Source organism: Cnephaeus nilssonii (assembly GCF_951640355.1).
Source record: "Cnephaeus nilssonii genome assembly, chromosome: 13".
Lineage (NCBI taxonomy): Eukaryota > Metazoa > Chordata > Mammalia > Chiroptera > Vespertilionidae > Cnephaeus > Cnephaeus nilssonii.
Window position 1 is genome coordinate 60,113,012 of NC_137084.1, and position 19,918 is coordinate 60,132,929.

At 40.5% G+C, this 19,918-nt stretch overlaps 1 protein-coding gene and 1 long non-coding RNA gene across 6 annotated transcripts in view; one reads left to right on the plus strand and one right to left on the minus strand.

Moving 5' to 3' along the window:
- LOC307109882 overlaps positions 1-19,918 on the minus strand; it is a 119,547-nt gene that overhangs the window by 55,718 nt on the left and 43,911 nt on the right. The window lies entirely within an intron of this gene.
- Positions 1-19,918, plus strand: part of DEUP1 (deuterosome assembly protein 1) — a gene marked incomplete at both ends in the record, with an annotated part of 75,692 nt that overhangs the window by 95 nt on the left and 55,679 nt on the right. For 4 of the 5 annotated variants that reach the window (XM_079788837.1, XM_079788838.1, XM_079788840.1 and 1 more), the window contains 2 exons: positions 16,559-16,730; positions 18,097-18,192. In XM_079788837.1, the coding sequence (XP_079644963.1) occupies positions 16,559-16,730; positions 18,097-18,192 (268 nt within the window). The remainder of the gene's footprint in view (positions 1-16,558; positions 16,731-18,096; positions 18,193-19,918) is intronic. The other variant, XM_079788839.1, reaches the window with a different exon arrangement.

A 19,918-nucleotide genomic window follows, 5' to 3' on the forward strand; every position in this document is an offset into this window, starting at 1 on the left:
CATGAATTTTGAAATTTAGTGTTAATAGAAGGCTATGTCAGTTATTTTTGGTGAGGAGGATGCGGGAGAAATGCAAGTGATTTTAAGGATCTATAGTTTGAGTCTCCAATTTAGACCTGGATCTGCAGTGGAAATCACCGTTTCCCAACTTGGGGTGAGTTTTTTAGTGTTTTGGCTGGGCACACGGGCCCATGTGCTCTCGGGTTTCCACAGCGCAGCAGTTCCCGGCCAGCTTGCCCCTTTCTTGCTGTACCAAGAGTCCAACCCTCCACGTTTGTCCTTAAGGCTGAACTCAGCACTTAACCATAGCCTCAAAACAGCAACAAGACTGGATATTTTACCAAAAGTTTCCTAGAGATCAGGAATAGAATTGGTATAACATTCACCATCATAAAAAATTAAATTCCTTTTCACAAATATCTATTCCCACCCCTTCCCTGTATGCACCACCAAGGTTTCTCTGCCTATTGTTTCATTAGCTAACTGGCCACTGGCTGACCCCGGAGCTGAATGGGGAGGAGATATGGTGGGGAGAGAGGTACTAGTGTGCCTTTCTTAACTGTGACTGATTTTGCACTGGTCAAACCACTTCAGGTATCTCACTTTCAGGTCTTCTGCTCAGACCATGACTTTGACATCAGGCTAAAGGAAAGCTGCACAAGTCTGTATAATTCTAGCTATCACTTTTCAGCGAACGTCCTACTGAATATTCCTACTGTCCCGCTAGGTATCACTGTCATTTCACAACTAAGAAATCGGGCATGTTAAAGTATAAGCTCTTCTAACAAAGAGACCCCCAAATGCAGTGGATAAAGTAAGATTGAAGTGCATTTCTGTTTCATGTAAAAGTCCAGATATAAGCAGACCAGGACTGGTAGAGCAGCCATTCTCACTGCATGATACCTCTCTCTGGGCCCACCATCATGACGGCACTTCTGCTCGGAGAACTAAGATGCAGATTGACAGTCCTGAACCTAAGGCTGGGTACCAACTATCACTTCACTGCAATTCCTCTTCATTCATTCTTAAGGAAATGTATGCCAGGCACAACATTAAGCACTATGATCCATACAAAGATCATTAAGAAACAAACCTTAAAGAACTTAGACTTTAGTAGGGAACCATAGAGTTTGTTTGGGTACAACATAATTACAAACGGGAAGCGAATGAGAATTACTGGAAGTTTCCATGAGGAACTGTTCCACTCATCACAGCAGACACGAGACCAGACATTGTCCACCGTGGTCTCCAAAGCATGGAGAGCCAAGTCGGCTTTGCCTCTGTCTCACATGCTACTGAGAAATACTAGTATGTAAAAATTTAGATCATGAAGACAAACATCCTTCATCAGGGATTTGTTACGTACTTATCAAACCACGTCACCTCCATACACAGCAATGTTTTGTGGAGCAACCTTTGTTTAGTAAATATTTATCTAGAGTCTACTATCAGCCAGTCATTGGTGGAAGCACCAGGAAGAGAGCAGTGAACCAAACAGAGACCACTGCTCCAAGGGGCTTGCACGTCAGGGGGAGAGACAGTGGGAGATATAGACATGTTTCATACAGTGACATAAAGAAAAGAAAAGAAGCTGAGGAGGAGAGGAGGAGAGTGTGAATGGGGTGGTCAAACAAGGTGCCATTTGAGCAGAGATTATATCTGGGTAAAGAGAGTTCCAGGCAACAGGAACAGAAAGTGCAAAGGCCTAAGGTGGTAGCTTTTACACAGAACATTTACAATGCAGGTGAATCGTTATTCTCTGGCATCTGGGTTATCACAGGCCTGGATTTTAATTTATATCATGATTTCTCCCAATTTTCTCCTAAACAAAAACAGTCATACTTAAGTTTGTCCTTTTTATTTGTTTTTAAGAGTATATGCACAGAACATAACTAATTATACAATGAATTAATGATCTCTCTTATTGGCCTTTTTAAAAGAGCCATGTCCAGACATTTTGATAGCTTTTGAAAAATGTCTCAAAATTTAAAATTTTGCAAAATTTAAATTATAAATGGAGTCTTGACCTGGGAATAACTGAGGTATTCCAGAAGGGTCCTGGAACACCTCAAAAGATTTGGTTTCTTTTCTTATAAGACAGAAATATTAAACTAATTAGGCTAATTTCTGTGTGTTGAATATACTTGGCAAGCATTACCAAATAAAAATAACATTGAGCATTTTTATGTTGTATCTATATATATAAAAGCCTAAGCGACCATTGCAACCAAACAGACGACTGAACAGGCTGTGTGGGGTGACCAGGCCGGCAGAGGCGTCAGTGAGGGGCGACCAAACAACCAAGCAGCAGGATGCGTGGGGTGACCAGGCCCATGGGGGGGCAGTTGGGGGTGACCAGGCTGGCACGGGAGGGGGCAGTGAGGGGTGACCAGGCCAGCGGCAGGAGCAGTTGGGAGCAACCAGGCCAGCAGGGGGGCAGTTAGGGGCAATCAGGCAGGCAGGCAGGTGAGCAGTGGTCCCGGATTGTGAGAGAGATGTCCTACTGCCAGTTTAGGCCTGATCCTGGGGGTCCCGGATTGGAGAGGGTGCAGGCTGGGCTTAGGGGACCACCCCCCCTACTCACGAATTTCATGCACTGGGCTTCTAGTAAGTATATAAGTGTTCCAGAAATACAGTGTGTCCCAAAAAAATGTATACACACTTCACAGCTGATAGCTCAATTGATGCTTCTTTCTTTTCAGATTTAACCCATTGTAATCAATAATTATTCAAAGTGTGTATACATTTTGGGGACACAATGTATATGTGAAATTGCTAGAAATATGAGATATCCTGACATAAGATGTGTGTCATCAAACTTAGTGACACACTAAAATGACTGAACCTGAGTATCAGACTATGGCACAGGTGGATGAAATCCATTCATTCAGCTGCCACTTAGTTTGGGTTATCAGTATGTTCTTGTTTTTGTGCATATATTTTCCAGATAAATTGAAGCTTTCCGTTGCCGCAAGACTGATGCCCTCTCAACGGGAAAGAAACTGTTAGAAAATGTGTTTCCCACTTGGAATATTCCTTCCGCAATCTCTAGTGACTAGGGCACCCGCTTCACTGAACAAATCGGACTCACCTTAGAATCCTTGACAGGGAGGTCCTTAGACAATAGGATCACTTTAGATTACTTGTTAGGAAGTGTTTGAGCAGTGGCCAGCTCATCATGGCTTGGGTCCTGGGGAACACAATAACAAAAGTTACTCTTTATTTGTTTTGTCTGAAACATCCTAAATGCCTTCTCTATGGCTCAGGGACCATTGTGGAAGAGGTAGGTGTGTGAGATTGTAAGAGCTGGATAAGAGGGGCACAATGGGCCAGCAAATCTGACTCCATCTTAAAGCGAATCCTCTCTCTTAATTGAATCTAGACCCAATTGCCTTATTTTCCTCTAGATTAAGGAATGGACAAGAAAAAAGGGGGCATTGTAACAGAGTGAAATGGTAGGTTTTTCCGACTCCAAGCCTTTGTTCAGTACCTTCTGCTTAGTCTTGCATATAGATATATTAATCATTAGAGGGATTCTGCTTTTGGCTTGAGTTTTACAAAAACTATACATACTATCTCAGGATATAAGGGAACTATGTATTGTTTATCAGGGAATTGCAGGAAGCTCATGACCGAACTCACATCAACTAGGGTCAACAGACTAAGTACAATCTTCCATGGACCCTTGCTGGCACCAAGATGTTTTTTGTAGTCAATCACCTCTTGGCACTGTTTCCCTCTTCCCTTGACATAAAAGAAGCCTGTACTCTACTTTGTTGAGATGGATTTGAGGCACCACTAAGTCTCCTATCTTCTTAGTTGGCACCTTCTCATTCAATAAATATTTCCTTATAACAGAAGCGAGAGAGAGAGAGAGAGAGAGAGAGAGAGAGAGAGAGAGAGAGAGAGAGAGAGAGAGAGAGAGAGAGAGAGAGAGAAACCATATCTAGATATTGCTTTGTTTTGTTATTCATGAACTAGAGGCCCAGCGCACGATTCAATCGTGCGGGTAGGGTCCCTAGGCCTAGCCTCCTGCGATCAGGGCCATCTTCTGCCTGTTCGCCAGTCCCCAGGCCCAATGCTGCCTCCGCCGCCGCCACTGAGCTGCCAGGCTGTTGGGATCACCAGCTCATCCCCAGCCGCTGCCGCTGCTGCTGGGGCTTGAGGCGCTGACGAAGGGGAGCACAGCAGGGGATCCGGGTGCGGACAACCGGCTCCCCGTCTCCGATGGCAGCGGAGCTGGGTGTCCAGGGTGTCCGAGGCAGCCCCCCTCAGCGGCCGCCAATCCAGCCGTTGAGAGGCGGGGGGGGGGGGGGGGCGCGCCTCTCAATGGCCGGATATGCCACCCCGAGTCCCGCCCCCCAGCCTCCCACCGCCCAATCGTGGGCGTAGTGGAGTGATGGTTATTTGCATATTGCCTTTTTATTATGAAGGATTTCTACTAATTAATTTGTCCTTTATGATCTATTTTATTTATCTTGCTCTGAATTTTGAGTTGAAAATTACAGTTCAATTGTTTTCATGAATCTGGATTTCATGATTTCTTTAAATAATAAAAACATTAAAGCTCAAGTTCCTCTTGCGCACAGCTTTACTATGGACCATAGGATTAGTGTTCCCACTGTCATTTTCTAAATAGCCTATTACTTCCATTTTGATTTACTATTGGGCTTAAGAGATATTTAGGGAATATAACTTCCAGTGGGGAGATAATTATTTTTTTGTTATTACTTTCTAATCTCCCTACCACCATGATCATAGATTATGACCTAGATGATATTTCAGTTTCATTAAGATTATTCTTGTGATCTATTGGATGATCAACCTCTAAAAATGTTCTTTGGGCATTTGAAAACAAATATATATTCTCTATTGGTTAAGTAAAAAAGAATAAAGAAGATCATACATATATAATCAAACCTTTTAATTATTATTACATTTAAATTATGTTTTTCAAGTCCATTATTACCTTATTTTTGTCTATGTGAACTGTCAAAAATTTTTAAGAAACATCTTTACTATAATTATAGTTTTATCCAATTATTCTTGTATTTCAAGCAGTTTTTGTTTTACGTATTTTTGTGTTCTGCTCAATGTACTGAGGTCCATGGATATTATATCATCCTGGTATATTATATGATTTTGCTTTATAAAATATCGCACAAGTATGAGTTAACGTTATTTTATCTTCTACTTTGCCTGGTACTAATATTGGCAACTCTTGTTCATCCCCTTGTTTTCATTCCTTTTTATATCATATTGTGTCTCTTATAAATAGACTATGATTATATTAAAATGTAACTCAATTAAAGAATCGTTGTCATTAAAAAAGAGAATTTTATGATCATTAATGTTAACATTTGAGCCTTTTTAACTTCACAACATTTGCTAGTCTGGTCTAGTTTTCCTTCTTTTCCTTTACAAGTTCTACATCTTATAAATTATTAATTTATCTTTTTTTCATACATTTTAATTTTTATTTCTCTTTTGGCATACTGAATTTTAACTATAACTTTAAATTGCCTCAACCATAGTAAGACTTAACCTTTAGTAATGCCTTTGCTTCCTCATTCCCTTATCCCACCTATAAGAAATGATCTGGAGTTCTAGTTCCTGGTTGCTATTAATTTTTATAAACATTATTATACATAGGATAATGTTAATTGTTATTTTATTCCTTTCTTATTTTAAGAATCCTTTTTAACAGCTATAAGTTTAATTGCATTGTTATTACTATTATTTATATACAAAACCTTCCCTGTTCTTAATTTTAAGTAATTTTTGAATTTACTTTTAATTTGACTGAAGTATATCCTTAGGTAATCTTTTAATAAAAATGAATGCGGGTGATATACTTTTTAACTTTTTACATGTCCAGATGTCTTATTTTTACTTTTAAAACAAACTCTAACATGACTCCCATTGTCTTGAAGAATTGAGTGATGCAGGTTGAAAAGCCAATGCAGTCCACTCTCTCTTTCCTTCCTTTGTTTTTTTTTCTTTCCTTCTTTCTTTTTATTGTCTAGAGGTTTTTGGATTTCTGTTTATCCTCGAATTTTAAAATTTGTCAGGAAAACTTTCTAGGTATGCATCCTTTCTTAATAATCCTTCATAGCACGTGATAAACACTTTTACTCTAAAGATTCAAATTTCTTCAGCTCAGACTCAAATTTCTTCTATTTATTTGATATTAGCCTCCACTGTCTTGTTTCATTCTTATCTCCCAGAATATCTATATCTTTTTCTTTCTCTCTTAATTTCCATCATGGTCTTTTTTCTCTATGTCACAGAGGAATTTCTTGAGTTTTCTCATTTTTATTTCAGCAATGATTTCATTCCGGGGTTCTTTTCTGCCACCACTGACTGAGATCTTTAGTGTTGACAACCATGTTTGTATTTCCAAGTATTTCTTTTTTTGTATGTTTATTTTGTTGTTCCTTTTGCACTCAAAATTGCTTTATTTTAAATCAATGCAATATACCCTTGACTGTTAAAATATGAATAAGATTGTTTGAAATTATCTCTTGATCCTTTTAGCAATGTTGTTACAATCAGTTTTTCTCCAGTGTATTTCTTCACACCCTTCAATTTGTGCCTCTCCCCAACCTCTAACAACTGCTCCACAGCCCCACTTTTCTCCCAAGAGAAATTCAACTACTTTACAAGAGAATTCAAGTAGGTTTTCCAGAGAAATCTGCCCACCAACTACAGTGCATCTGCAGCTGCCTAAGGGTTCAGGCAGAGCCACCAGCCAAAGTGTAATACAGTCTAATATATTTACGATTACTAAAGCTTATATTTAATGCACTTATATCTGACGGTTATTCCTAAATGGCAATTCCACAAATGCATTAAGCAATGCTAAAGTCAATGAAACACATACATATTAGTAGAATCCCCAAATGCACAAATTCTGGAGTGTAATAGACAATAGTGCGGTGAAGGCCTGGGGGCAGGGTAGGGGTGGAGGTGATCAATTGGGGGGTGGGTATGAGAGGAAGGGGACATCTGTAATACTTTCAACAATAAAGATAGATTTAAAAATATATAATTAATTAAAATTAAAAATGTTTCAAGTCAATTTCCTTATATATGTGGATGCACATATGAATTGAAAAAGTACGTTTATCCAGATCTTTCTTTACTTAGTTATACATGTACAAAGTTTAAAAAGTCATTTTGTTTTTTATCAGTTACCAAAAAACAGCTATCTCCTGTTCCCTCCCCAGAGGCACTTCCTTTTGGCTAATTCTTTTGGTATTTACCTCCATCTCTCTAAATAACATGCTTATATTGCTACTTCTTGATTTTTCAGTTTTAGACATCATCTATTGACATCCACATTGGTTATTTTTCATCACACACACACACACACACACACAAACACACACACAGACACAGCCACACTTCTGATTCTTCCATTCTTCCAATACAGTATGATCTTGGTTGGGTCAATATTCTGTTTGTCTCATAATGACTTTAACATGATCTTTACCTCTGAGCCATATAGTACACTGTGATTATTTCTCATCTCCTGTACATTTTGATTTTCCTGGTGTTGATAACTCTAGTATCTTAATTACAAATGTTTTGAAGTTTTCTTCTTTCTGCATAATTTACTTCAAAAATGTCTTTCTGTTTGTATTTGACCTAGTTGTGTGAATGGTTTTCTTCAAATGGCTGTGGTCCCTGACTGCTTGTTCCTATTTAAGGGTGGTAGAGTTGAAAGCTGACAAGCGGCTCCATATACATGGCAGGGCACTTTGACAGGGGTCTTTACTGTATGGTCATCAGTCTAGTCTCTTTCAGTGATTAGTCTCAGGCTGATCAGAGCCAGAAAACACTCTTCTAAATTCTCCTGATCGGATGATGTAAGTTGGGCTGCTAGCATTTACCCCCTACTTCCAGAAATACCTACTTGGGCTGTTTCTGGGCTTCCTCTACTCCCAGCTCCTTTTATTTTTGTCTTTGTAGGTATAACTGTATAGGTTGAAAAATACCCCCTTGCTTTATTTTAGTAGGATTTTGGAAGGGAATAAAATGTGTATTCATCCATCGTCAACCAAAAGTCTCATTTTTCTCTATTGAATCATTTACTTTTTATTCTGTGACTTACATCTTAGCCATTGATCTCATTCATTGAATCTTGTCAAATCTTTCCTAAAAATCTAGGTACTGTTACATGATCTGCCAAATTTTTTATCTGCTGTGAAAGTCATATTTTCAAAGAACCAAAGCAGATGAATATTAAAGCATAACTTCTTACATCTGAATTCAGAAAAAATACTTTAAAGCACTACTCTTCTATGTGTGTCTTTCTTAACCTTAAAAGTCTCCTTTCCAACTCTAAAGTATATTAGTTGATAACAGGTTATATGTTTTTATGAGTTAAATACAGTTTTAATTATAGTTTGTAAAATAATTCTAATGTAAGTCAATATATTGGTAGTTTAGTAAATTGTAGTAATGTATTATTTTTGCACACTGAAAATTCTTTTTAATTTGATTGATTCTCTTGCCTTCTGAATGTCCCAGACTATACCCCATTTTTCTTCTCCCATCATATTTTATCCCCACCCACCCACACATATTCCTCTTCAGAGTAATCAAATTTACAAGTTCTAATATCTTGTGCCTCTCAAGAAAAAAGGTGAAGTGGACCTGAGATAAAATCCAACTTTGAAGGTAGATCCTGAAATGTTAGCACAGTGCTGAGTTATTATAGAAAATCAATGAGTGATTTTGAAAGGGAGAAAGGAAACTAGGAAGGAAGGGAGTAGGGGAGATTAGGAAGTGAGGAAGGAGAGAGAGGGAGAAGGAAGAAAGGAAGGAAGGGAGGGAGGGGGGAAGGAAAGGAAGGGAAAGATTCCTTTGAGAGACTAATTAAGCTGTCCACTAGACATCAGGTTAAGTGCCTTGAAGTGGTGAGTGTGAGGAATATGTAGGACACTAACAGCAACTGCTGTGTCCCTTTTTAAAATAGCTTCACAGCAACTTCCATTATATTTCACAGGCCAGATTTTGTTCCATGGCCAGGCCTAGCCCAGAGGAGACTGAGAAATGTAGTTGTGTTTTAACTGGACACAACTCCACTCTGAATAACATCTGAGCTCCATTAGTAAGGAAGGAAGGATGAATGTTGGGTAGACAACTAGCCACATAGGAGATAAGAATAAGGTACAGATTTGGAAGTTATCAGAACAAGCTGGCATCAGAAGGTTCATTAGAAATTTCCAATATCCGGGAAACAGTACATTTCTTAGTTTTCTAGCATTGGAAGAACAGATTTTATCAATGTTCGCCTAATTTTTTCCTGTAAGGATCCAGTGAAACAACTGGCTCTAGTTTTAAATAGAAAATGGTAAAATGACTATCCTCACATGCACTAACACTGCAGTCTCTCATCATATAGACCTTTTGGAAAGAGGGAATCTTAGTTGTCCTAGCAATTGGCTTATAGAATCCAACCTAATGCATGTGTAGATAAACATTTGTTTGTTATTAATTGTATCATATCTTTTTATGTAGTAACTAGTGGCCTGGTGCACAAAATTTGTGCACCGGGGCGGGGGGGGGGGGGTCCCTCAGCCTGGCCTACAACCTCTCTAATCCGGGACCACTGGCTCCTAACCACTCACCTGCCTGTCTGCCTAATCGCCCCTAACCACACTGCCTGCCGGCCTGCTCACCCCGAACTGCCCCCCCCCCCTGCTGGCTTGATCACCCCCAACTGCCCTCCCCTCCTGGACTGATCACCCCTAACTGCCTCTGCCTCGGCCCCGCCACCATGGCTTTGTCCGGAAGGACATCCAAGACGGTCTCCCAGAAGGTCTCCCAATCTAATTAGCATATTACCCTTTTATTAGTATAGATGTGAAATATTTCAGATATATGTTTACAAGGATAGTGAAGTTACTTATACTTCTAGATAATTATAAAAATAACCCTGAAGAAAGAAGGTTAGTGCCTGCTGATATTTCACTGTCTTCTCACCTCATTCAATCTGTGAACCAAGATGTTACTTAGAATGTGATAGTTATTATAGAAAAAGTTTACCTGTAATGCATATATTTTAACAGATCTTCCATCCTTTTCAGAAAATAAAAAAGGAAATTTTTAAATTTGTATGTGTCTAGAATTATAATAAAATATTGATAGAGGCTTGGAAGCTATCACATTGCATTTTATTTCTATAGAAGTCTTTCTTTGATGATTATGATGAAGGCTTTAGAATGAAGCCTTTATAAGTATATTTAAGCTTGCTTTGTGGGGTAGTGGGATTTTTATCTCCTTCACACCCCAAATTAAGGTTATTGCAAATGAGAGAGAAGAATGGGCTAACTATGAGCCACCATCTCAAATATGCAATAAAAATAGGAGTTGTAATGTTGTAAATAACATGAAGTAAATAACCTTTTTTGGACAACAAGAAAAGTGTTTGAGGAAAAGCCACTTTAGCTTTAATTCTGTAACGAATTTTGAACAAGGGTAACGATGAAACTATGACCTAAAAGTCAAAAAGTAATAACTTTCACTGTACTGTTTCAGGAGACAAGTGACTGAAGGGCAGGCTGACATCACAGACGTGTCTGCGGGGGTGGTTCTGGGCTCCTCCTGGAGTCTCTCCCACTGGGCTCTGTTCCTGTTTCTGGTGTGATACAGTATTTGATGTGCAGCACAGGGTGTGTGAGCCACCGAGGAAAAGTTAAACTATACTTATAGCCAAATGGAGAATAATATAACTAAGACAGATATACATGCAAACATTTAGAATGAATTTCCTTAAACTGTTTTGAAAAAGTTAAGCCCTCATATGATTGTTCATCAGCCTTTTGGAAACTCATTTTCTTAGACTCTTCCATGAAATGGTCTCCTCTTGCTCTTTTCTCTCTGCTTTCCTTCCTCTCTCCCTTCCCTTCCTCTATGCTCACTTCCACATTTGTCCTTTAATCCTCCTCTTCTCTTTCCCGAGCTGAAGATCCATTTCTACTCAGACATCTCTCATGTCCCCAACTGAACTCATTTTTTAAATTTTTTACAGACCTTTTATCATCCACTTCTACTTTCCAGATTGGTGATGGGTAGGCTGACCTACATCCCAGTTTTCCCAGAACAATCACTGTTTACACCTGTTTTCCTGGCATAATTATTATAAGCGTCCTTTTCAATTTCAAAATTGTCCTGGTTTCAGTAGCAGGTTATCTGGTCACCAGCGCTACCTGTCTGACGAAGGCTTGCCTTATTAGAACCTGCATGTAAGCCCATTATGTTACAGGACTCTGGCGTGACACATAGGCCCATGCACCTTACCCTGGCCTTTTCACTAGGCACGACTCTCTCCATATTCCATTCCCCTGCCCCTTTCCACATACTCACTGCTACTATCTCCATTTATATCATCAGCTTTCTATTTTGCCCTCTCTTTGCCTCCAAATTTGATATCGTGATATTTCAACTCTAGGCTCACCAGACTGGTTATCACGCTAACAAGTCTCAGTGTGCCCCCTCCCCTCTGGTTTAAGGCATTTAGACCTCTGACCTGACCCCGGGATCCTTCTCTTGATAATTGCTCCCGAGTATAAACCCAATAAATAGTGAGGGCCGTGGTGTGTCTGTCTTAGTATAATGTATTAGACACAATCCACCCAGTCTCCAGAGCTGAGAGATTCAGAGGGTGTCTTTTATTGTTTAGCTCCTCAATCAACTTTTCTAAAGTTGGAATAACAACAAGGTATTTGATGGGATGGTGTGAGGATCCATGAGAGGAAGTGCAGGAAAATAATTAGCATAGTGTTAGCATTTGACTAAAGGAACAAATGAAAATAGAAATAATGTTAGTGCCCAGATCTGAGAAGGGGGCTACACTAAGCCCTTTGTATTTTATTTTATATTTCACTAGATTTAGGAGCAAATATTGATGCTACTGAGATAGCTGCTGCTATTAATTATCTCTAAAAACTGAGGAGAGGCAGGTATACAAGTAGATGGGACAATTGAATGTTTAAAGGAGATATAAAATTTGACCCAAAAATGAGGTTGATGTAAAAAGAAATCTTAGTTAAGACTCTGGAAGAGATTATCAGTGGTTTATGAGCCCCCAGAGAGGAAGCAGTGGCCACTGGGACGCAGCACGCACACACCTGCCCACGGCACACTAGACCCGCCTTGGTTCACAGGGCTCATACGCTGTGCACCAGGGAACCCACAGAAAGAGCTGTATTGGGGCTCTGGCATCATATGTTGCAGAGCTTTTCATGACATTTTTATGGGGGGAGGCAGAATTGTAAGGTTAATTAAGTGGATTTGCATCTGATTATAAGGAAAAGCATAATCAGTGGGTCACGGTCACTTAAAGGGCGTGGTAGTGGAATGCCATAGGCTCTCTCCTCCATCTCTTCCTTCATGACATTGTACTAGTACAACCACTTGTATGAAAAACACATCCTATATAATAAAAGGGTAATATGCAAATTGACCCTAACAGCAGGAACAACTGGTCACTATGACGTGCACTGACCACCAGGGGGCAGATGTTCAATTCAGGAGATGCCCCCTGGTGGTCAGTGCACTCCCACAGGGGGAGCTCTGCTCAGCCACAAGCCGGGCTGCCAGAGGGATGTCTGACTACCAGGTTAGGCCCGATCCCCTGGGGAGCGGGCCTAAGCTGGCAGGTGGACATCCCCCGAGGAGTCCCAGACTGCAAGAGGGCACAGGCCGGGCTGAGGGACCTCTCTCCCCCCACTCGCCCCCGCACAAGTACATGAATTTTCATGCACCAGGCCTCTAGTGTATATATAAAACAAGTAATGTTTATCAAATGGCAGCTGACACAAACTGGGAGATATAGTGAATATAATCTGACAGAAACAGGATCTCAAAATGTAAGCTCAGATGTTACCTCATTTAGGAAGGCTGCTGTGATAGCACACCATCCAAGTCTGAATTCAGTACCTGCCTTCTATTCCCTTTCTATTCATCCATCTCTCATTGTTCCTGCCTGCCTTGTACGTGTCTACCCACAGGCAATTGACCTTGTGTCTCTATCTTCCCAGTTCCTCACACAGTGGACCGCAGCCACTTAATGAATATTTGCTTCATTAAAGAACCAGTCATGAGGAGCCACACTGAGAGGCTGAAACTATCAAGCTAAATTTTAATAAGGAGAATATAAAGCCCTGCCCTTTTTGCACGCCCCATAACTAAACAAGCACAAGATAGTGACTAGGCAGCTTTACTCATAGCATGTATGGGAAAGAAATGAAGTGTTTAGACAAGGATAAAAGCACCTTGAAAAGTATGCTTTGCCCTTCTCCCCTCCCCAATTCAAACTGATCTTTATCTGCATGAATAAAAGTATATAGCACCTAAAACGAAGGGTGTGAGAGTCCCTCTCCAAGCTGATTAGATCATGCTTAGATCATACATAAAGTTCAGAATGGCATATTTCAAGGAGGAAATCGACAAACAGGAACATATTCAGAGGAGAGCCACTGGGAGTTATGAAGGGTCTGAAAGTCTTACCGTAGTTATTCATTCTTTCACTCGTTTAACTCATGTATATTAAGCATCTAGTATTTTCCAGGCAGTATGCTAGGTAGTGAGTGGTAGAGGAAAAAAATCTCTATGGGCAATTGAAGGGAACAAACAAAGACCACCCAAATGAGAGCAAATGAAGCCTGTTTACCGGTAATTCAGAGCTTGTTACAGAAAGGGAGTCAGCCCCCATCACTTGCATTTGGCAGAGACCCAAAGGCAAGCAGGAAAGTAGAAAAGCTCTATGTGAACAAAAGGCTTCAGGTATGCTCCGATTGGAGGCTGTTGGCACCGAGAACCTGGAGGCAGGATGTTAGAAGTGGGGCATCTTACATGACTGATTTGGGGAACATATTTGGCTTTCTCCAGTTGGTCCTGATTTGGAAGTGGGGGCAAGACTTTAAGGAAGCTGTCAGTCACTGACCAAGTCCTGACCATTCTAGGACCGTTGCTGTAGAGATTATGGGTCTGAGTCTGTTGTCATGTGTTCTGGCCATTGTCTGTATGTTCAGCCTCTAATATGGAGCACTGAGGAGAGGAGATGCAGCAGAACCTGGAGGTACACTGGTAATTGTATTCATCATACTGATAACTGTGTTATTCAAGCACTCTCAGGTTGACTATATTGAATAGTCCCGATGAATCAAATTAGGGCCAGTGGATGAAAAAGTTCTTTAGTGCAGGAAATAACTTTTCAAAACTCATCCGGATACGATCTCAGTCAGTGGTTATCTGCTAAAGGAAGAATTCAGACGTGGGCTGGATGACCTTTTGGCAGAGCTATTGCAAAACAGATCACAAACCTTAACATGCACCAGAGTCACTCGATATCTTGGGCTCTGTCCTACACCTGCTGAATCTGACCGGTGGGGTATGATAGACGATTCTCTTAAGAAACATTTGTAGAAGATATGCAGATACTGTATGGGTAGTTGGACTAGATGGTTGTAAAAGTCCTTTTATCCCAAGAGTGTACTCTCCTAATTTTTGCATAGCATAGTCTTAACCAGAGAACAAAACATTCATTCAACAATATTGATTGAGTAGCTTACATTATGTCATACTTTCCTTTGGGCCTATATTTTAGTTCCATTAGCATGCTGTGTTTCTACATGCCACTGATGTGGCTCAGTGGTTGAGCATTGGCCTATGAACCAGGAAGTCTCGGTTCCATTCCTGGTCTGGGCACATTCCCTGGTTGTGGGCTCAGCCAAGGGGCGTGCAGGAGGCAGCTGGTCAATGATTCTCACTCATCATTGATATTTCTCTCTCTCTCTCTCGCCCTCTCCCTTCCTCTCTGAAATCAATTAAAATAGTTTAAAATAAGATAGTGATGAAAAGAACTCATTTGTTCATTTTGCAATGAGCATCTGTTACGTGCTGGGGCACTGGGCTGAGTTCTGGTGAGATAGTGATAAACAGACTGATATAGTCCTTTCCTTTCAGAGCTTATACTAGCAGAAAAAATAAGCAAAATGTACTTACAGTAAAGGCTGATACATGTTATGAAAAAGAAAATGGTGTGAAAACTATTCTTTTTGTTCTATTGTTTTTTAAGAGGAACTAGTACTTCCTTTCCTCAAATTGGTTTTAGGTTTTAAGTAAAACTTGAGAGTCTTTGGGCCTTATCCCAGGAATGCTAAGGCTGGCACTTTGTATTTGAAATCTCTCTGCTGTTGAATTAAAGGGACATCCTTTGTCCAGGTTGACTCTGGGTATTTTAGAAAGCAACTCCAGAAATTCTGAGTTCTTTGGGTTCTAATACCTGTTCTAACCCTATTGCAATGGAGCTGATTTGCATTATATATTTCAAGAAGTTCTTATTAAAAATAGCACGTCTTTTCCTGTGTGGAATGCAGGAAGGGTCTGAAGATGGGAAGCAGCTGCCTACAATCCAGTTCTGGCGCTGCCACTAATTTATGTGTGATTTTGACCTCACTGGGCCTCAGTATTTTCAAAATGCTAAATGATCCTTAATTACCCTAGAATTCTGATTTGGTGAAATCAAATGGAGGAAATGTCATTTTGCACCTGCCTCTCCCGCCTGACTTTCCCCTAGCTACACAAATATATCAGAAGCCCATCACCAGCATTGAATGGATGCGAAATAACTTGCTTTTCTAACACGGACATGTGTGTGCTGGATGGCTGGGCTATGCTTCAGCTTCTCTGAAGGAGAACCCGGCCTGGAAGCACCCATCTCTCTCCTCACCAGCTCTCAGTCTCCATAATTGTAGTTATTACCAAGGGTTTTGTTTCAAACACAGCAGACCCTCAGAGACCCGAGATACTGCCACCTCTGACTAATAGTATCCCCATTGTCTAAAGACTTCCATTCCTTTGCCCACACCTGCCTGATCAGGTTCCTTCCAAACTGACATTAACCAGATCACACCAACTTCCCCTCCTGGAGCAGCGGCCCTGTTACCAGGCAGTGCCCTTGAACCTGGCCCTGCCCTGACTGAGCTTGCTCTTCTGCCCCTGACAGGCACAGCTGAAGTCCCAGTCTGCCTGCTGTCAGACCTCAAGTTATGATATACAGAGGTACATGGATGTTCACATGCAAGAACCTGAAACCACTTTTCATAATGAGAATTTTCCTTAGAATTTGTATGCTCTAAAAATGCTATTTATTTATTTATTTAGCTGACTTTTATTGCAAACTTATTTCTGACATGATCCACACAATGCGGGTTAGATTCCCAGTCAAGGGCATGTACATGGGTTCTAGGTTCGATCCCCGGCAACTAGTCGATGTGTCTCTCTCACATCCACATCAATGTTTCTTTCTCTCTCTCCCTTCCCCTCCCTTCTCTCCCTTCCATTCTCTCTAAAAAAGTCAATGGAAAAATATCCTCAGGTAAGGATTAACAAAACAAAAAAACCTCTAGCTTTCAGACTTCTTCTTATTTACATAATTTAACAATTTAAGGAAATAATGATTTATTCAGAGCCAGGTAATAATTTTTTCTTGTCCTCACATTTAGCTTTTTTAAAATGTCTTTTACTTTTCTCTAATTGGCAGAGCTTCTCCTTGTGAGGCTGAGCTTCAGGAATTAATGGAACAAATTGACATCATGGTCAGCAACAAGAAATTGGACTGGGAAAGGAAGATGCGGGCTTTGGAGACAAGGTTAGATCTTCGGGATCAAGAGTTGGCAAATGCACAGACTTGTTTGGATCAGAAGGGTCAAGAGGTACTGAATGTTTGTATTAATAAACCTTAATTCCTCGGACTATTATAAATAGTATTTAGTCTACCAGACTGTTTTTCATTACACATAGTTTTTATGCGGCATCAGCAATAGCAATTATTGCTCAGAATTCTGTCATAATGTGCTAAATGTATTCTAACAAAATAAGTGACAGAGCCTAAACCCATAAAAATATGCTGATGCAGACAGAAATATAGTATCAATGCCATCTAGAGAAGTAAACATTCAGTACGTGCGTGCAATGAATATTGCTGGCTAGGTAACATGTCAGTGCTTTTGCTGCTGTAGAAACAGTTGTCAAAGCTGGGTCCTTGGACAAGGCAGAGTTCAAGAGCATTTGCACTTTCTACTCCACTAGAAAAATACTAGTATGTCCTAAAAGAAGTGAAATGTCAAGAGTTTGGTGAAGGATGTGTGTGTGTGCACGCGCATGTGTGTGGTGTGGGGGGAGGGGTGTGTGTGTGCCTGGCACCCACTCACAAGGCGTGCCCTCAGCCCCTGGGAGGCTGCTGAGGTTGTAGCAGAATGTGTGACGCTCTCAGGCCTGCAGAGGAGTTCAGGAAAACCACATGCTTTACCGAAGGTGGACCTTCGTGTCTGTGAATCTTTCCTTTGGGCGAGGCCGAAGAGAAATGTTTGCTAATCATATATGGTCCATGTGTTCAGCAGCAGCCACTTTTCTACCTTTATAGGCCTCTCACGGAACCTGGTTTCTGGCGTAGCTAACGATGTCATTGTTTGGTGTAGTTAACTGAGTTACTGGCGCTGGTTTCCCTTCACGGGACGTGTGTGAGGCCTGTTCTCTCACTGACACACCTGTGCTGACACAGATGTGTAAACAGATGCCCCCCACCCCCCTGCTTTCAAGCAGACAAATTCTGTAAGCCAAACCTGTTAGACATTTTTTTTCATATGTTAGTTCTTATAAAAACGTAACAATTATTCCATCATCCTGGTAAAGCAGAGCTCCCATGGAAGGCAGTGGGGCTTAAAGGAAGAGCTGAAGAGTGGCGGTAGAGCTTCTGCCCACGTACCGATAACATAAGCCTGCCAAGAAGACAGTGCAAAGTAAATTCCTCACCTTACTACGAAATGCGAGGTGATGAGGATCTTCGGTCAAACATCCAGACCGTACTCTCCCGATGTGTGCCCAGTGGAATAGCGCCAGCAATGTTTGTTTTTTTGTGAATTTAATTATTAATGACTATTTTAAGCACTTTAGTACAAATATTTATCCTTGGTTTTGGCACAGCAGTTTTACTTGAATTGTACCTCTCGTTTGCACATTTTTTTAACTTTGTCAGGCAACATTTAGTAAAATCAAAATTAAATTTTATTCTTAATGCAGGTGGGATTACTTAGACAGAAGTTGGACAGTCTGGAAAAATGTAACTTAGCAATGACACAGAATTATGAAGGACAACTGCAAACCCTAAAAGCTCAAGTAAGGAGACTCGTTCATTTAATATCACATATTTTGATATATGTTTTGACCTATAAAAGTTGTGTTGATTTTATTAAAATGGATTGTTTTAAGTACAAGCAAAAGTTCTTATATTTTAACTGGAGGTTATATGTTGGGCCCTGTCTTTCATTGCTGCAGAGGCATTGATTTTATCTTTTACTAGATTGTCAGCTCTGTATCTCGTTAACTATTAGCACACTGCTAGACTAATAGCTTTCTGTTTATCAAGTGGCTTGTTGATTAATCTATACTAATAAAGGGTAATATGCTAATTAGACCGGATAGACCAGACATCTTCCGGTCATCTGGTCCTCCTTCCAGACAAAGCCACAGTGGCAGGGGCTGAGGCAGAGACAGTTAGGGGCTATCAGGCGGCAAGGGAGGGCAGTAGGGGCGATCAGGCCGGCAGGAGAGGGCAGTTAGGGGCGATCAGGCTGGCAGGCAGAGTGGTTGAGGCAATCAAGCAGGCAGGCAGAGTGGTTGGGGCAATCAGGCAGGCAGGCAGGTGAGCGGTTAGGAGCCAGCGGTCCCGGATTGCGAGAAGAATGTCCGACTGCTGGTTTAGGCCTGATCCTGAGGCATCCCGATTGGAGAGGGTGCAGGCCAGGCTGAGGGATGCCCCCCCTCCAGTGCACAAATTTTGTGCACCGGGCCTCTAGTTATATAAAAAATAGCTATGTGAACAACTACACTAAAAACAAAATTAGTATTTTAGAGTCATTACTCCCTCATAGGGAAATACTTTTTCTATGGCAGTATAAAATATGCACATTTGCTATTATGAAATAGATCATTGAAAGAACAAAACTGGGTTTTATTACTTTGTTACTGGGAGGCTGTTTCAGAAATGATAGGGCTCTGCACACGTGATGAGAGGGATACTGCTTTCCTTCTTATTTATTCCCATATCTCCCTCTGGGCTAGAGAACAGTCTTCTCTCCCCAACCCAGATAACACATAGGATGACAATCATCTGAGTATCTCAGGTCTAGTAGATGATACATCCTTTGTAAATGAATCAATGGAAAATATGCTTTGATCATGAAATTGTACTTTACAACCAACATTTTTTGGAGTGCAAAGATTTCACAGATGATAATATAGTTAAAGGAGCCCAAAGTAGCTAATGCTCTTCCTTAAGTACCTTTTTTAGGGAGGTTACCAGCCATTAATATTGGAATATGAAACATTTGATGCCACATAATAGGTATGATCTTATCAGTCTTAAACATTTTGCCTGCAATTTAAATAGCTGCCACTAGGTGGTAGCTTGAATTATGAAACATGGTTTTTCCTTGCTAAAACTAAACATTTAACACTTATGTGAATCAACCTTGCATTTTCTATAAAGATAAAGCTCTAAAATTGCAACATAAATATGAAATCACTATAATTGATCTGGAATAAGTTTGAAAATATATAGATACAAGTTGAGTATGTTCTCTACATTATATTTCACTAGTTCAGTCATGCTTGCCAAATCTTTAATTTCTTGCATATTTTCTTAAGCCTGTTGTTAAAATGTTTGGGGCCTTGTTTACAGGTATTGAACAGTCATTTAGTATATGAATCCTAGACATTTGATGCTTTGCTTGACTGCTGGCTAACCAACAAATATCTTCATTGCAATGTCACAGAAATCTGTCCTGTGAAAGGCTAATACTGAGAGTTTAGGAAATGTCTACTCCTCTGCTCCTGGATAGTC